General features: G+C 35.2%; 1 protein-coding gene across 1 annotated transcript in view; it reads right to left on the minus strand.

The window, feature by feature from the left end:
• The window catches only part of LOC149071752 (lachesin-like), a 293,838-nt gene that overhangs the window by 16,042 nt on the left and 259,258 nt on the right, over positions 1–18,538 (minus strand). Inside the window, exons 3-5 of the mRNA XM_089247860.1 lie at positions 16,039–16,246; positions 1,788–1,958; positions 1,199–1,327 (exon numbers count right to left, since the gene is read on the minus strand). Coding sequence (XP_089103986.1) covers positions 1,199–1,327; positions 1,788–1,958; positions 16,039–16,246 — 508 coding nt within the window. The remainder of the gene's footprint in view (positions 1–1,198; positions 1,328–1,787; positions 1,959–16,038; positions 16,247–18,538) is intronic.

Here is an 18,538-nt window from a genome sequence, read left to right on the forward strand (position 1 = left end):
ACATGACTATGGTCCAGGATGTTGAATTCGAATGGTTATGTTGGTTTTGTTTGTAGGTATGTGTGGAGAAAGCCATCATTACAAGACTGATAATTCTGCTATGAATGATTTTATCTTCTCCACGCATATTTTAGTTTGATTTAATTTTTATTGCAAAACATGTGCAGTGCACGTATCATGTACGGGTCAAAATAATTAATTGGTTTTTAATGAAGAGAAGAAAGGTTATATACAAGTTTCCATGTTTATCAGATTTTCCAAATTTATTTAGGAGTTATGCATAGTCACCGGTAAAAGCGATAAATGTAATTAAATTCAATCAATCTTTGATTAAATGACAAGGTAGCAATGGTTCTTAATCCTCAACAATGACTTTTGAGAGGTTTACTTTGATTGTCGGGGTTCCTAAATAATGTGATTCAGACATGGTTATTCCTTTACAATGGTTTGCCACTTCTTTAATAATGTTGCCAAGTACACAGGGTGATTGCTTAATTCTCCTTGGTGCATTTTACTATCCTCGAAAACCAAATCAGAAAGTAGTTGTCAAATTTCTTCCGTTTTTCGAATTCGAATAATTCTTTGAATATTGCGCTTAGATACATGTAGTTTCTTGTTGGCATCAGGAGACATAGGGCAACAACTTTCTTCTTTGCAGCTAAAGCACAAGGGGGGACCATATAAAAAAATTGAGATTTTTCATTTTGTTATACACTGTATTTCGACTCAAAAGTGTTACAGGGTAATTTTTTTAAGCCTGTTGGGCATTTTTTAAATTGGAATCATACCTATACGACGGACCGTTGATGAGATAAAGACCGTGCTAGCACGTGCAGGACAGCCTGTATATTTTCATATTTGTATTTATATTTTTTCCCCGCCGTGTTGTTAGGCAATTCTACTGTTGCAACTTAAGATTTGTATTTGAATTCGAAGTAAAATTTAGTGAATGAAATGGTTCCATCATTATCTGTGTACAGTAACCAGATAATAAATCGGGGGGGTCTTCAGATATGTTGAGAAGTGTGATTAGGCCGCGTGAGACTGGATTCATTTTCATATCATTTTTCTTTCAACATGAAAGGCATTTTTCTTCTAACATGGTAGCATTCAGCGTAACACGTATAAGTGTGTGTTACTTACTTACACACACTTACTTTTAATGGATTTTAAATTCCAAAATAAATATTTCACTCACAATTTACTTGAAGAAGTATTCTCTTGCTGACCGACGTAGGAACGCCATTAGACGCTATACATAGATATGCAGCCATGTCTTCTCTCGTAACTTGAGTGAGGTTCAAGTATTCTCCTTCAACTTTCAACACTAAACAATAAAAAAAATAACTTTTTAATTGAAATAAATGCATAACAAAAATCATTCACGGAAATCAAATCATGCACGTTACCCTACCTAATTCTCTAAAAAAATCGTACCCATAAACGATGAATATTTAATCCATTATCGATGGCGGCTGTTCATCAAATAAGATTAGAATGAAACAGTCCAATTAACCCAGCTCAATATTAATTATCACGTAACTAGTCAAACTATCGTTAACGAATGTTTTTCGGAAAGTGTTTATAAAATTTTTGTCTGGGCTAGAAATGCATGGATACCGCCAAAGCTCTCGTAGATTATAGCTATTCAGAATTGAATTATAAGCCCGATCGTTAATATAGATTAATAGCATTTCGGCCGGCTTGTTAGAAAAGATCCTAAAAAAAAAAAAAACACGGCAGCTTTCTTCGGTAACATGATTAGTGTCAGTGTGGTTATACGTTACTTGAGCTTTTCTGATTTCCCAAGGGTCCAACGTTAATTTCTCTGCCGTCTTCTCTCCTCCACGATATTGTCGGAGTTGGATATCCTGATGCCTTGCAGCGGAGACTCACTCTAGATCTTTCATCTACTACGGTATCCGTGCTCGTGTGTTCTTCGTCTATAGAAGGTGGAACTATATAGATGAAGAGACATGAAAGGCATGTTAGATAGCCGGTAATTCAACGGACCATAAACATTAGGGATTGTTATATTTCACGTGAATTTCAATCTATCTGCACAGGTCAATCATCGAATAATGAACTTTATTATCATTTATCCATATTCATCATATTATCACGAATAATTAGTTAGCAACAATCGATTATCATCAATATATGATATCCATTAGTTCCTGTCGAGGTGGCCGATAACTTCCAGGGTAAATCTGTACGCTTTGTAATTCTGGAGTCAATGGCAATATCGCACACATCACATTTCATTGTTTCCTTTTTCCGTGTTTACCGTAACAGATATATTTTGCTACACTGTGGATTTATTAATTATAATGAAAATGGATTTTTTAAATTATTATATATTAACTCATCGAATAGAAATTGTGTATCAGATATACGTTGGTTTTTTTTTTATGTATAAAAATTAATCCCCCCTTTCGTTTAATTCTATCTTATATTTTTTAACAAGTATAATTATCATGATTTCTTGAATTATGATGTATTTTTGTGTAATAATGGTGTAGCCAATCTCTGTAACGGGCCAATGGCCTAAATGCAAATAAATTTAATATTATTAATATTAATACCCGCGGTAAACATGTACATCCAGCCACATTTCTAAATTTTATGCTATCTTAGAGATGGTGTGAAACGACTGTCAAACTGTTATCATCCCTATTATCTTATATCAACCATGGCTTCAATGTACTATTGCATCTAACTTGAAGAGCGATGGTGAAGGGCATATGAGCAGTTAAAGTTTAATCTACGGCAGCGTTTCTCAACCTATGGTCCGCGATGATGGCATAGGTGGTCCGCAGCCCAGGTTCAAAACACACCCCAAGGTTCTCATTTAACATTTAATCTTAAAGATAGGGAAAAGTGAAGTGGGTCAAAGCTAGACCGGGATTTATAAAAGTTTAATAAAAATTATTTTATAAAACTTAAATGCAACCAATTAGCGTATTGGTTTTATTCGAGTGAATGTAACCAATAGGTTTTTTTTTCAAGTTTTGAAGATCTTTTCTCAAACTTCTATAGTGTAATATCAGCCCTACTCACATACAAGAGTAACATCGACCCAAAGTGTTTTATTTCTTTAATTATCTTAAGTTTAAAAAAATCTGTTCTTTTATTTACATATACATATATATAATATAAGATAGCCTACCGGTATAAAAAAGGCTACTAAAACTTAGAAGTAGTAATGGTGTTACGTTTATAAATTGGAAAGCGAATTTGAAATTTTTTTTTTTTAAATTGGCCAAAGTAGCCCGCGTTTAAGGTATAGAATTTTTTCCCTCCTGATGTTCATCGGTTTTAAAAATATTGTTTTAGGCCGGGATTGCACTATGAAAGTTTGATTAAATACCTTTTACAAAACTTGTGAAAAAAACACGACTAATAAGACCACTAAAGTGTTTTGAACCTGGGCTGCTGACCACCTATGCCATCGTTGCGGACCATAGGTTGAGAAACGCTGCCGTAGATGAAACTTTGACTGCTCATATTCCCTTCACCATCGCTCTTCAAGTTCGATGCAGTAGTGCATTGAAGCCATTGTTGATATAAGATAATAACGATGATAACGATTTGAGAGTCGTCTCACACCATCTCTAAGATAGCGTAAAATTTAGAAATGTGTCTGGAAGTACTTGTTTACTGCGGATATTAATATTAATAATATTAAATTTATTTGCATTTAACGGACCAATAGCCTGTTACAGAGATTGGCTGCACCACTATTACACAAAAATTCGCTCTAATGTAACCGATACGATTATTGGTTGCATATTTCAAGTCTTATAAAATATCTTTCATACAACTTTTATAGTGTAATCCCAGCCCTTATTATATATTTATGTTTATTACTTAATATCATTAATTTGAAAGAGGAAAAAAATTTGTAATATATTTCAGATTTTTTTTTTTTTACATTCTCGACAAGTCTCGTAAATATCGTAAAAGTGATTGAATTTGAATCGCGTCCCTTCAGACAGTGAGTAACTTCACGATTTCTGGACATCCAGGCCCTATATATTTTTGTAGGCCACCTTGATCCGTTAATTAGTTTATTTTAGGGATTCCAATGACTCATAACATTGTTACAGAATGTACAGTCTGTTCCCTATTATTAGCAAAGTGGATGTCTCTGCAACCGCCTCTCTCTCTCTCTCAGGCAGGTATTTCACTTTAAAAGTTTTATAAAAGAACTTTATAAGGCTTTTATAGTGTTAGACTGGGTTTAGAAACATACTTTTGATTACAAAAAGGTATCACATGACGTGCGGCTACTCGAAATGTTTCAAATTATCCAAAGAGTGGTATACAAAAAAAGACCATATAAATTCAAAATTTTTACTTTTCTACCATTGCTGAAGAACAAACAGCAATATATCTCCTCCCCACACATAGCGTATTTCTCTCCAAAATGCAAGGGTTCAAAAATTGCCCTTGTTAGACTTGTCAAGAAATAGGAGACATACATGCCTTTGATCCATTCTGCCGGTAATTATAGAAAACTTCATGAACAGCTCACAAGTAAAAATTCTACATTTTTAGGAAGTGCTTAAAAGCATCAGTGCCAAAAACGAGCTCAAAATATAAAATGCCGATATTGCAAAAATATAAGAAACTCGTGTTACTTTTGAGAGCAACACTACCAAATAAGCGGTTAATATCAAATCCCTCCAAAGTACTCTGCATAGAGTAGCAACGCCGGATAATATACAGGAAATTTTACGGAATCGATATACATATTACATTCTGAGTTACTAAACATAAAATAAAATGCGCAAAATATATAGTAAAAGCTCAAAAATCCATAAATAGCACACACCCGTAAATAACACGTGAAACATATACAAAAAAAGCGAAGAGGTTTATTAGAAATTGATGAACCAAGGGTAGAAAAAAAATACTCAATTTTTCTAAATATTTCAAAAATAAATATTTCCCTCATCCTTTTTTTTTTTTCCTGGTAGTAAAATTTGCATAAAGCTTAAAATCACCGTGAAGGAGGGAAGCGAGTCGGACATTGCAGAATAATTTGCAGGAAAGAATCCCTCGTTTAAAAGAAAAAAAAAGAAAGAAAGAACATGTTACAGAAAAGAAGCTGAAAAAGTGGAAGGAAACGAATTTTTAAACGCTTTTAAAATATGCATTAAAAAAATGTTATTCTGAACTTTTAAAATAAAAATGAAGTTAGGAAAAAACAAAAAAAAATTCGACATTTGCTAAAGAGATAACCAAATGATGAACGACATTTCCGGGAACAGAAACATTGTGAGATACGGGAAAAGGAGAAAATCTTGTAGGAAAAAAAGGAAATTGTAAAGGAAATTTATGGACTTTTGATTGTATCAGTAAATTAAATATTTTTCAAGAGATGGTAAAATTAAAGTAACACCAAGTGGCTTGGAGACAATTTCATACTATTCTTCTTCTTCTTATTATTATTATTTTCTTGACAAATATTTCATGTGCTCCCGATTTTTCCCTGTTTTCGCCCCTGAGAAAATTATTCGACAATTTTTTCCGACTCCCTCGTGAACGTTTTTTTTTCCTTTCTTCATCTTAAAGATTACGCCAAATTCATTTTCTATTCATTTTTCAAACTGAGCTTTAGAAAACAAATGTGTTTCCGAAAAGATTCGGATCTGAATATTTATTTTCTCCTCTCTTACCTTGAAATAAAAGAGAATTTTATTCTCTTTAAAGGTTTCCACATTTTTTTTTTATTGTCCGATATCGTACAGAATAATAATTTATTTGTGACATGGCAAATACGAAGTATTTTACGGAGAGGAAAAAAAATTCTATTATGAATTCTTAAAAAGTAACGTAGTCAGTCGACAACGCTTGTTAAAATCACGGTCATTATTATTATCATTCGGGTATTATTACTAATTTATCAAAGAATGGCAAAGACGGTGTTTGGTCAGAACATGATACCTCCGAAAAATGGCTTTTTTGATCAAGTAGTGAGTCTTGCTAATTAATAACTAATTAGAAGTAAGATAAATGCACAAATAAGTGTGTACAGATAAACAACATGTTAATAGATGATATTTTCATTTGTATTTGTGTGTAATGTATTCAGTCGACAACGCTTGTTAAAATCACGGATATTATTATTATCATTCGGGTATTATTACTAATTTATCAAAGAATGGCAAAGACGGTGTTTGGTCAGAACATGATACCTCCGAAAAATGGCTTTTTTGATCAAGTAGTGAGTCTTGCTAATTAATAACTAATTAGAAGTAAGATAAATGCACAAATACGTTTGTACAGCTAAACAACATGTTAATAGATGATATTTTCATTTGTATTTGTGTGTATGCTTTATTTTTAATTTTTTAAACGACAATGAAAATGCTTATACCTCAAAAATGTGATTTTGGAGTTATCATGTTCTGACCGAACACCGCATAATATTATAATATTGGGAAGTTCGTTTATAGTTATCAGGATAATGTTATCATTTTTCCGTCGAAAAATGTTGTGCTAAGGTTTGTCTAAACTTATTTTTTGCCCTACAAGTTATCGTTATCAGGCTGCAAGATAATGTAGCAGTTCTGAGTGCTCGACGTGCATCTTTACGATATTTTTTTGGTGGGTGTGTGGCTTTCCTGGCACTTCAATGTAACGAAAAGTGGTAAAAATCAAGGACTTCAATCGTCGATATCTCGAAAAATTCTCAATCAAAATGTTGAGAATTCTCCTTTTTCTCGGTAAAATCGATTCAATGTCTAAAATTACCATTTAGAGATGTCATGTTTGAATTCAAAATTACAAGAAATATGCTGTGATGCACAGATTTCTCTGAATAATATTTTTATGACCACGGAAATGTAAAAACTTTAATTTTTAAAATTATCGAAATTTATGAAAAAGTGCCATAATCACACAAATAAATATTTCCAATGCTGATATTTTTTCTTCATATTTTAATCCCCTTCGTTTACAAGGTAATCGCGAGAAATTCGAATGATCTCTATTTGACGAATGGGCGATAAATATGGCAACCTTGTTCTAACCTAACCGCACTTTAGAGAAAGGGAAAGAATGTGAAGGAAAGAAAAGTAGAATATGAGGAAGGGAAAAAACAAGTGAAAAAGAGGAAAACAATATAATAGATAAGTATAGATGATAGAGGATGAAGATAAGAGTGAGTAAGTATGTGAAGTAAACCTCTCTTTTCACCTTCACCCAACCTGTTATATTTTGCTCTTGCTCTTAGAGGTATATAGTAGAACACATACACATACACATCACATGTGGGGGTAAAAGTCACTAATAATTATATAGAAATAAAAGGAAGTTAAAAAGAACAACTTCGTGGGGTTGCAACAATGCCTCTCGCGACCATGTGGGGAGAGGAGAGAAACACAGAAAGAGCTTGTTTGAGTTTATTCTACAATGAATGAATGAACGCCAGAACTTTGCCACTGGGCTTATCCCGTTGCCGAGATCTCTTCGAGGCCAGCTTCGTGGCAGAGTCTGGAACGAGTTTATTCTACAGGGATTTGCACGCAATACTACATCCTTGAATTTAAATTCAGAATGAACCTGTTGCTATCAATAGTTTTTAATTACACGTGCATTTTAGTAGAAATATCATCAAAAATTTTATTTACAAAACCATTGATTTTGTTTAAAATGTTTTGATACACTTATTTTCGATTGTTTTGTATTTTCAGTGATATGCTATGCTGAAACATGGGTTTAAATATGATGAAACTAATAAAGGAAACTGTTCAGTTCATAAAATATTAGAGAGCTGTTTATAAATATTTAATTATGAAAAAAACACCCTTAATTTTTTTTTTACAATTGAAGTTTGAATTCCATTTCAATTAAGATTGCATGAACGAGATTTTAATATTTCGCCTCATTCAAGGCACTGAACAGTTTTCTTTAGCTTGAATAAATTTCTATTCAATTATACTGATGCTATGCAATTTTGTCATGCGCTCAATGCATAATTAATGTATTTTTTTAATGACTTAAAAATTTGTAATAAAATTCATTAAAGACATGTAATCGTCATTGCATAGCTTATCACTCGAAAATACGTGTACCGAATTCGAAATATATAAATGGTTAAATAATATTTTCGATGATGTTTCTAGTAGACCAGGGGTTCTTATTTTTTTTCAGCCGTGACCCAAAATCAACAACAATACCAGCTTTGTGACCCATGGGACTGTTTTTTCTTTAAAATTAGTGAAACCAGTGAAGGGGAGGGGGATTAATTTGGAGCTAAGACTGTAAGTGGACTTGTACGACTCACACACACATTTCGGAAGCTCCTACGAATCAGAGGTTTGGGTCGTGACCTCGTTGGGTTTGGCTCGAGAATCCCTGGATGTAGGTGGGTTTGTACGACCTATCTCCGAAGACCCTAGCGAATTGAGTTTCGGTCGTGACCCCATAGATCAATAGCCCCTGATTGTCAGTAAATTTGTACGACCCATCTCTAAAGTCTCTGCAAATAAGAGGTTTGGGTCGTGACCCATAACTCAAGAATCCTTGCCTTTAATTGGGTTTGTGAGACTGATATCGGAAACCCTCCCCCTCAGAATGGAATGCGGGTGGTGATCTACAGCTCGAGAATCCCTGGCTGTTATTGGACTTCAACGACCCATTTCGGAAGCCTCCGCGAATCAAATATGGATCATGACCCATAGCTAAGTAAGTGTATTTACGATCCATCTCGGAAGCTCTTGCGAATCAGAGGTTTGTGTCGTAACCCGTTGCACAAGAATACACGGATTTTATTGCATTTGAAGGATCGATCTTGTAAATCCCGATGCTCATGGGATATTATGGGCCACGACCCATACGTCAAAAACCCCTGTATTAGTCCAAAGTTTTTGAGGTTTTTTTGTACACGTTGAAAGGAATCACAGACCCCACAAATGAAATATAATTAGCCATCAGTGTCAGTTAAAAATCTGTTATCCTAACCATCATAAGCGTCCGATCGATGCGGTATGTAAAACAGAACTCACATAAATTTTCATTAAAAACTATTTACTAAAAATAAATATTGAGATCATGGGGGGGAAAAATGTTCTCAAATTAATTAGCAAAAATATTTCTCAAATTCAAAGACATCATTATTTTCTCCAAAATGATAGATCAGGTTGATTTAATATGCAAGTATATTAATTAGTTGATTTGTTTTCCGCATTTGCTTTCATTAGTTTTCATTCCAGTAACTTTAAAATAGAAAGAGAAAGGAAAAATAATATAATATTTCTCTGGAATGAATGTATAAATTTTAAACATTTTCTTAATTGGAGTAAATTATCTTTTGTTTTCTGTCGTATTTATTCTCCCAAAAATCTACGTTTTTCATGATAATTAAAATAAATGATTCTGTTCGTAATAAATACAGCCCGGAAGTTCAAGTAAAATGCCACGTTTTTGTGAAAAAATTCCCTTTTTTTAAATTTTTCCTGCGCAAATGCATATTTCGTCATTACTTTATGTTTATTTATGAATTTTAGAAGGTTCTAAAATGCCATGTTCTATAGAAGGTAGATATTTTTAACTTTTACAACTTCAAAATAATTTTTTTGACACTTCTTATTAATCCTTATGAGGAAGCGCCAACCCGCAAAGCCCCATTTCAACACAAATAGTTCAATAGTAACACAATACAAGTTCCTGGGAGACAGGAAAATTCTCATAGAAAAGTAACAAAGAATTTTCATTTTTTTTTCGGATATAGTGTCGAATCAATATATCGTCTTGGTAATTTCTATGTCCCACCGTGCGGTATTTGTGAGCCAACCCGGAAGATTGAACGCCAAAATAAGAAGAAACGGAATAGGATGTTGTGGTTCAAAATGTGGCAAACTTGCTAGGTTAGAGTCATGAGACTGTGATGTCATAAGTTGTCGGACTACTTCCATGACGTAATAGATGAGCTTGGCAACCCATGCGGAGGCCTACTATCTCTAAGAGGGGCTGGTCGGATTCGCATCAATATATTGAAAATTAAAGACGAAAACTACACATACATAAGAAAAGCTGAGGATACAGTATTGAAGATGAATAGCTGTCCTTTGACTATCTCAGTAGCCCATGACCATGGCTAATACAGGGTGAGATAGCAACTGAAACGGTCCTCGGGCCCATGTAGTGATTTTATTTTTCTGAACCACATAAATGCACTGCAAATAACCATGACAGGTTAAAAAATGCAAAAGTAATCTCCAGAATTCGAAAGACCTTTTCAACCCTTTAAGTGTTTTTTTTTAATTTTTCTGATCTGAATCATAACTGTCATATTTGAAATTGCGGAACCTTCACAAATTGTCACCTATTATCAAGAAAAATTATTTCATTTTCTCATTGGGAGCTGATAACTGCTTACCTATCCCCCCACCCCCATCCCAATAAGAAAATTAACTTCACCCATCGTTTTCATTTTCAACCCTATAATAAACACCAGCCATGACGTGTTGCTTTCTAGGAAGAGAAATACTTTTTTTTGGAAAGAGAAATACTTTTTCTGGGGAAAGAAAAACTTTTTTGTATTATTTATACTGAGCGTAAATTTATTTACAGTGGTGAAAGAAAGGGAAAAAACACACACACACAGTTTCGTTTTCTCGCTCCTTCATTTAACCTTGGGAACAAGAGCTCACTGCGCCTACTGGCAGTTGAGTGATTGGAGGGGGGCATATTTTACTGTAAAAACAACTTCAACGCGTTTTTAGAAGCCGAGATATTTCGTTGTGGCTGAAACAAAGCAGATGAAAGTTGACGCGATATCTTGGGATTGGTGCTAGAAGGGTAAAAAAATCGATGCAAATCAATGGAATACAAAGCTCGATATTTGAAGTTTTTGAGAAAATTATGTAATTATTATGGAAATACTTTTCAAATAATTCCATGGGAAAACGTTATGCTTATTAAGAAGTCGCCAACGAATACACGAATAATACACAATATGCATTTGCCTTATTCGTTGGTGACTTCTTAATATCCTTGGGCAAAGCTGATCTACTCTTCCACGTTGTACATAGTTTTGATACAATTATTCTTCAATTTCAGCTAGCATTATTTTGTACATCATAAAATTACATATGAATTGTTTGTTAAAATCAAACTTCGAGCTAATCTTCAAGAACCACAAACACTTTCTTTTTGGCACATTAATATCTACTTATTAATGCGGTTACTAAAAAATCCATTATTGAAAAGTAGATTCAATATGAGTGCAGTGATTGTTTTGCCAGTATTTTCGGACCCTTGATATCGTATGTTTTAGTTAATTTTATTTTTTCCATTAATGCCTTTTTTAGTACCTATTTTAAGGCATTTTTAGTTCTTATCTGCATGTCTATTTGGGCTTTTTTTATAGCTTAAACTTCCGCGTAATGAAGCTGATTTAACTTTAAACATCGGTAGATAATTCTTCGGTGTCCGGACAGTGATAGTGTTTTGTGAATAACATGCTTTAAAATGATTTAAAAAATAATCATTGCGGTGTTTAAGAATTTTTTTTCTGACATAAACATTTCGTTGTCACATAATGCACTATTATTTATGCTATCTATATATACAGGGTGATACCTTGAAGTGACTACAAACTCGGAACGATGATATTAGGCTTCAATAGCAACGAAAAGTTGTCGTAGAACATGATATCGCAAACCACGTTTATCGGTGAGAATTGCAAAAATACTTATGTAAGGTGTGACGTTGAGTGGGACAAAAAGGCCAATATCAAGTAGAAAAAAACATTTATTTGACAGCATGATTACAACACAGCCTACGCATTACAGTTCAATGTGAGAAAGTAGATGGAATGAAATATTTGCAGGAGTTATTCGAAGTTGTTGCCGTGAAGGTCATTACACAAACGAGAGCGACGGTGTAACGATTGTCGTACGCGATCAAAGATGCCGGTTGCGTTGGCGAATTCTGCCCCTTCATAAGTATTTTTGCGACTTTCGCCGACTGAACGTGGTTCGCGACACTATGTTCTATGGGAGATTTTGTTCCTCTTGATGCCTAGTATCATGCCTCTGAGTTTGTCACCACTTCAAAGCAGTACCCTGTATATAGAACTAGCATTTAACGTGGTAAATACCCTGCCTTGGTTTTCTTCATATACTAGACGAACCGAGCGTAAATCCGGTCTATCGTAATGGGTGATTTGCTACTGATTGAGTTGTGCCGGAAGAGTTTTTGTGTGCGCACCCAGCAATATAAATGTGGTTTTAGTGTCGTCTGTGAAATTTTAGTGCTGCCATCTATTGTCTTATATTATATGTGTCTTATCCAAGTATTTCAAATTGTGATCCGAAGTGTAATGATTGACAATTTACCGTTGTAGCCTTGTTGTTTTCTGTGGCTAGACATTTAACGAGTAGATCGGCTTGCATTACATTTTTCATCCACATCTCTGACCAGTACCAATGCTAATGCAGCTAAATTGTCAAGCACTGAATGGTCGTCGCAATAAACGGTCTACGTTGAATGAATCTTTGTTGCTTAATTGTCGTATATTCTTCCCTTCATATACTTTCCATTGGATCGTAATTGATAAATTTGTGCGTATCAATGTACATATGTGTGAATAATTTCATTCATTCCACGTCAGCTATTGAACATGATCAAATGCTGCAAAATGCTGTGGTTTTAGTTGTTCCAGATAGAGTGACACTTTGATATCGAAATTTCCTTCGTTATAGCAAACATGACATAGCAGATAAAATAATTTCTTCGAAAACTTTCTGACTGGCATTCTCTTAATAATGTAAGCTGTCTTTTATGAGAAATTTCCGTCCAGTATCAAGAAAACCGGGAAGAGAAGGAAGGAAAAAAGGGAATCAATAGCCAAATGACGTGAAAAATAACTTTTCCATGATGTTACACTTCATTAATTCTCTTCCATAGGAAAGTCAATTTTTCACGCGTTTTTCCACCTCAAACGACGCGAACAACGATTACTTCTTTTTTATTTTTTGTGTATTGGGAATTGTTCGGTTTCTGAAACAATCGCTACGAACTGAAAATCGATATCTAAGGTAGGAATTGTAAACTCTATTCATGTGCTTCAAGCGAAAGAAAAATGTGTCTTATCCAAGTATACTGACACATCGTCAATTCCTATGTCTACGTGTGTGACTTTTTCCGAAATAGCGTGATTTCCACAGGGCGGAACGTGAGTATGTGCCCTATCTTACTACCAGAAGAAAAAGAAGAGTTTTTTTTTTATAGAAAGAAATCATTTCTGGATATCTTTAGTTCAGTTTCAGCAACAGATAGTGAGAAAACTATGACATTTGAAAATTTTGGATGCTATCCAATGGTTATACCTACGCAAGTCGTTTGATAAGTGAGATAAATCTCTATGAGATATTACCACGATCACTTTCAAATTATTAATACTAGAAGTATGACTCTTTAAAGTATGTCACAACAAGAGTATAAGACCTTTGTGATTCATTTTTCATCGTCGTTCCAAGTGTGAGCTGTAGTATTTATTCTAGAAATGTATAACGATAGTGTTGCAAAAAGCGGAGAAGGAAAAAAAAGCCATTCTTATAGAAAATAATTGCAAACTGTCCAGGTCAGAGCTGAATTGGAATAATTCGATTGAGACTGCACCATCATTTAAGTGCATTTATTTTTTTGGATCAACGAATTTAAACGGGCCGGCCGTTCACCGAAAGAAGAAGAGCGTCCGGTTCCACTCTGAAAATCATTGAAAAAGTCCACGGTACGGTCATGGAATATCACATATTGATGTTGCTTGAGATTGCTGATGTAGTGGGCATCTCAATAATACGGATTCACAATATTCTCCATGAGACATTAAAAATGGATAAGCTTTTTTTTTTGTCCATGATGGGTACCGGGGTTATTTACGATTTATCGAAAGTGAACGCAAAAGGCATTACAAAAGAAAATTTGTGTCAACATTGGTTCATAACACTAAAGCCATTCTACGTCGATTGCCTCACGATCTTTCTTTCAATACATTTGCCTGCAGTATAAGAAAGCCAAAAGTAGCTCCACAATTGAGCAAGGCCTAGTTCATCTAGTTTATGTGATTTGGCTATTGCAATGATGAATTTTGTAGATGGAGCATTGCCTTGGTGAAATAGGACTTTATTTGCTCTCCAACCTTGGCAGTATCAAATTTTTTTTAAATTTGAAATACACACACGATCAGACGTAAATAAAAAAACTAAAAAAACACAGTGAACATCAAAACACGGTAAAATATACGCAAAAAAAGAGGAAAACGAACAAGCACACTTTGTGACCTATTGGGATTTTGTAATCCTTCCATCAGGTCAAGATGAGGTACATACTTGTAGTTGTTTCAATGCAACAGCGTTGTTTACTATAGTGTTGTAGAGTTAATTTATAACATTGCGCTCGTTAATCTTGTCTGAGTGACTTCAGGCGTAAATAGTGACAGATAACAATGTATATTTTTATTTTTATTCTTTCACTTTTTTACAGTAAATGAAACGCCCTGAATTATATTATGCATAATTTAAGTTTTTTTTATAATTGACAGAATGTCTTTTGTGGAATTTGTATTTGCATTTTTAATGCTATAAACATAGTTCATTATTTTTGGAGCTGTATAGGAGTAACTTTTTTTTGAAAAGTGTCTTATTTGCCTTAGGGACATGATATATTTTAATATGTCTGTCTGGATTTCTCTGTTTTGGTTCTTTATTAACCAATTTCCATGTAAATTTATTGTAAATTAATGTAAATCTGAAAATCCTGTACATATAATTTTGCCTGAGTGTTAAGGCAGGATATTCTATTTTATTCGGATCAGAAGAATTTATTATTCGGGATGTCATTTTATTGTTCAGTTGATATCGTATGCCCCCCCCCCCCCAAGCACAAATTCCATAATATGAACAATTGAATAGATGCATGCATAAGATACATATTTTTATCACCAATATACTTTATTTAGGTACAAAGGTTTTTAACAACTGGCTGTTTCGAAGATGAATTTGTTTTGGAAAGAGAGAAAATCCAACTTCCTCGGCGGGGAATCGAACCCACGTCCTTTCATTTTCCGGGTGAATGCACTGGACTACAAAGGCAACGACTCTCTCAATCTTTCCTTGGAACTCTTGTGCCAGAGTCAGGTCTGACCGTTCATGTACGGCACCTTTTAGTGCACTTGAGCTGCAAGGAAAGATTGAGAGATTCGTTACCTTTGTAAACTAGTGCGTTCAAAGTGAAAGGACGTGGGTTCAATTTCCCGAAAAGGCAGTTGAAAATTTTCTCTCTTTCCATAAAAAATTCATCTTCACAACAGCCAGTTGTTAAAAACTTTTGCATGGATAGTAAAGAATGACGTCATCCTTTCATATACAGGGTGGGTAAAAAGTCCGTAAAAACTTCATAAAAACCGGAAAAATAACAGAATTAAAAAAACGGTTTGCAGGGTTAGCATCGCTAGATGACGGGGATTTTTTTAAAACAGGAAAAAAAAACACCTCAAAAACAGCCGATAGGTGGCACTGACGTACAGAAGTCAAGGAAAAGATACGCAAATAACGGACAGGATGTCTATAAATCGTTTATTAAAACAGTATGTATTCCACATGGCCACCAAAATGGTAACCTCGTTCGCCCGTTAGAGAAAAAAAAAAGGGGAAGAGAAACGGAAAAAAATAAATAGAAGAGAAAAACAGTATAGAGTAAATAATAGAGAGAGAGATATTGCAGTAGATTTCCTTTTTCACCCTCCCCTTACGTGTTTTCTTTCGCTCTTACATGTATGTATTAGAAAGACACATTACATACAGGGAAAAACCATTAACAAGAGTGTAGAAAGGACAGTTGAAGAAAGCAACACCTTCAGCACATGGGGATACAAAAAAGCTTCGCGATTGGGGTGAGTGAGGAAAGAAACAATAGACAACTGGATTGCATTTACTCCATTGGCATTTGGGGCGAAATATATCGTTCATGATGGCGAAGGGGTTAAAGGAATATATTGAAGAGAATCTAAAGTCTACTCACCCATAACGTCTAAGTATCCTTGTTGGCTGATCATTGGCTCCGTGTTGATTTGGCACATATAAAGACCCCTGTCCGTTACGTTGAGGTCACGAATATGAAGAAACCATTGTCGATGGTTGCTGTTTGTAACTTTTAGCCTCTTGTCTCTGGTTATAACGTGCGTGTGGTAACTCAGTAGTGTTTGCGTGTCGACTTTTATCCACGCAACCTGAATGAAGTTAATAATAAAAGAAAAAATAAATAAATGCTCAAATGTGAAATCATAATTCATTTTCATTTACAAATAGAATAAATCAAACACTTTTAGACTTCGTTTGGTAAAAAGCAGTATGCCAAAGTATGCCAAAGTAAAAAGTATGCCGGTATGCCGGGGAAACCGGGGCTTGTTGGCATAGTTTTAAGTGAAAAAAAAAATCAAAATATATTGTGCTTTGTTTCCTGGAAGGCAATCGAGAAAATTCGCTGTCCTACTCCTCTCTCTCTGTTAGCTTCCATCACCTTGAAACTACAATGGATGATGCAAAATCCTAAGGTGGTGTGACCAGTGGCTATACTAGCACTGAGTATTTACTCTGGTGGAAAAGAATGGAAGTTGTGAATGTCAACTTACACACACACACACACACACATATTGAAGTATTGAAGGAAAGCTCAGATAAGCAGGGCCGTCTCTCCAACACTATCAAGCACCGGGCAAAGGACATACAGCGTCCTTACATTTCTCGAAGTGTCTAATTATCGACATGGCCCCCCGCGTGACCGGTCCAGCCCTGGGGTCCGGAACAATTACCATCATTTTTTGTTTATTTTTCGTGTTGTAAATGTACTACGGAAGGGCCCGTAAAAAGTCTGGCTTGGGGGATCAAACAAAAATCGCAGCCTATAGGAACCCTTGTATACGATGTGTGGGGGCCCCATGACTACCAGCAACAACACTTACTCTCGAAAATCATAGTACCAACCGAATCTTCACGAAGACCCCGGGCCTCACGCACTGAAACAGCCTTGTAGATAATTTTTAGTAAAGGTGTTTTGGTTTCGTTTTTAATTTGAAAACAAAAGCATAAAGGGAGAATTAGGGATCAGAAGCAGAGGATACGTTACTGGACGTCTCATATGAATTAAATTCAAGGGCATCCTTTATGGATCAATTTTATATTCGTGGAGCATAGTGAAGTTCCATTAAAATTCAGAAGGGATTGTTAGAAAAAAATCCAACTAAACAGTGAATCCTCCTATCCCTCATCTACTTAAAAGTCCGACTGCACTTAGGTGTATATATGGTCGGATATTATTCAAAAATGCTTGCTGCTACGAAAATTATGTAAATAGTTATTATTTATTATGCAATTTTTCGCATGTGAATAGCCATTAAAGCATTTCCTTGTAAATTTCACCTAATTGACGACAAACTTAGCATGTCTTGTGACAGCTCCAATGATTTGGCGATATCATAGCGCCAAGAGAAGTGTAACGATGTCGCGAGAATCGTGGAGATTGTTCCGGAAGATTTTGTTTGACTGTATAGTAGCGCCACCAGGACGGAATTAGGAGCAGTTTGTTGAATTCTTACAATACGAGATTTCTTGTATGTGAGAGAAGAGCCGCTCTCTGGTTAGCGGGTTTCATCAAATAGCTGCTTGTGAATACGTGTAAATAGCTGTTCTGTAAGAGATACTAACCCCCAACAAACATAGTTCGGGGTTCATTCACATACGGGGTTCCCGGAAGGAAGCATTATAGCTGTTCTGTAAGATAAATCTGTGTTGTCCTTGGCATTGCTTCGTGCTTTGCCATCGCAAGCGCTTGTGAGAGACATTATCCCAGAAAATACTAAGATGAAAATGAAGCTTTTGAAGTTAACCTCGTTGCCTGTATTGTTAGCCGCTGTGGTGGTCTAGTAGTCATAGTGACGGTCTCGCATCGCGAAGATCCGGGTTCGAACCCCACCGGTGCCCCAGTGGTGGTCGGCTGAAGTTGGTTTTCTGTGGTTCCCAACTTCAAGGCGCGAATGCGTGCCGATCTCCCCGTTAAGAAGTCTCGCCACAGAGAGTAACAGCCCAACAACGTTACAAATATTCAATCACTACACTTCACTCACAATAGATGGCAGCACTGAAATATCAGACACAACACTAGCTACACACTCAGACTGTTAGGTGCATTCGCGTTGTTCCAAACTCTGCCACGGAGCTGGGCTGGAAGAGATCTCGGCAACGGGATAAGTCCGGTGGCAGAGACCCTGGCGTTCATTCATTCATGCCTGTATTGTTAAAAGTCATCTGAATCAACATATTCGTGGCACGCTAATATGGTTATTACGATATTTGGTAATATAGAATTGATATTTGGTTCATATTATGCTAACGATATCGATATTTTTTCTCTTTCTTGTATATCTTACGATAAATATGATAAATCTGGTTATGTGTTATGTCTAATAACCTGCTAATTATGCATAATCGTCGACAATTGTTGTTAAGTTTGATAAATTTCTCAG

The sequence above is a fragment of the Pholcus phalangioides genome, unplaced genomic scaffold, assembly GCF_987345545.1.
Source record: "Pholcus phalangioides strain wild (caught in Gottingen) unplaced genomic scaffold, Ppha-v1.0 ptg000018l_1, whole genome shotgun sequence".
Taxonomy (NCBI): domain Eukaryota; kingdom Metazoa; phylum Arthropoda; class Arachnida; order Araneae; family Pholcidae; genus Pholcus; species Pholcus phalangioides.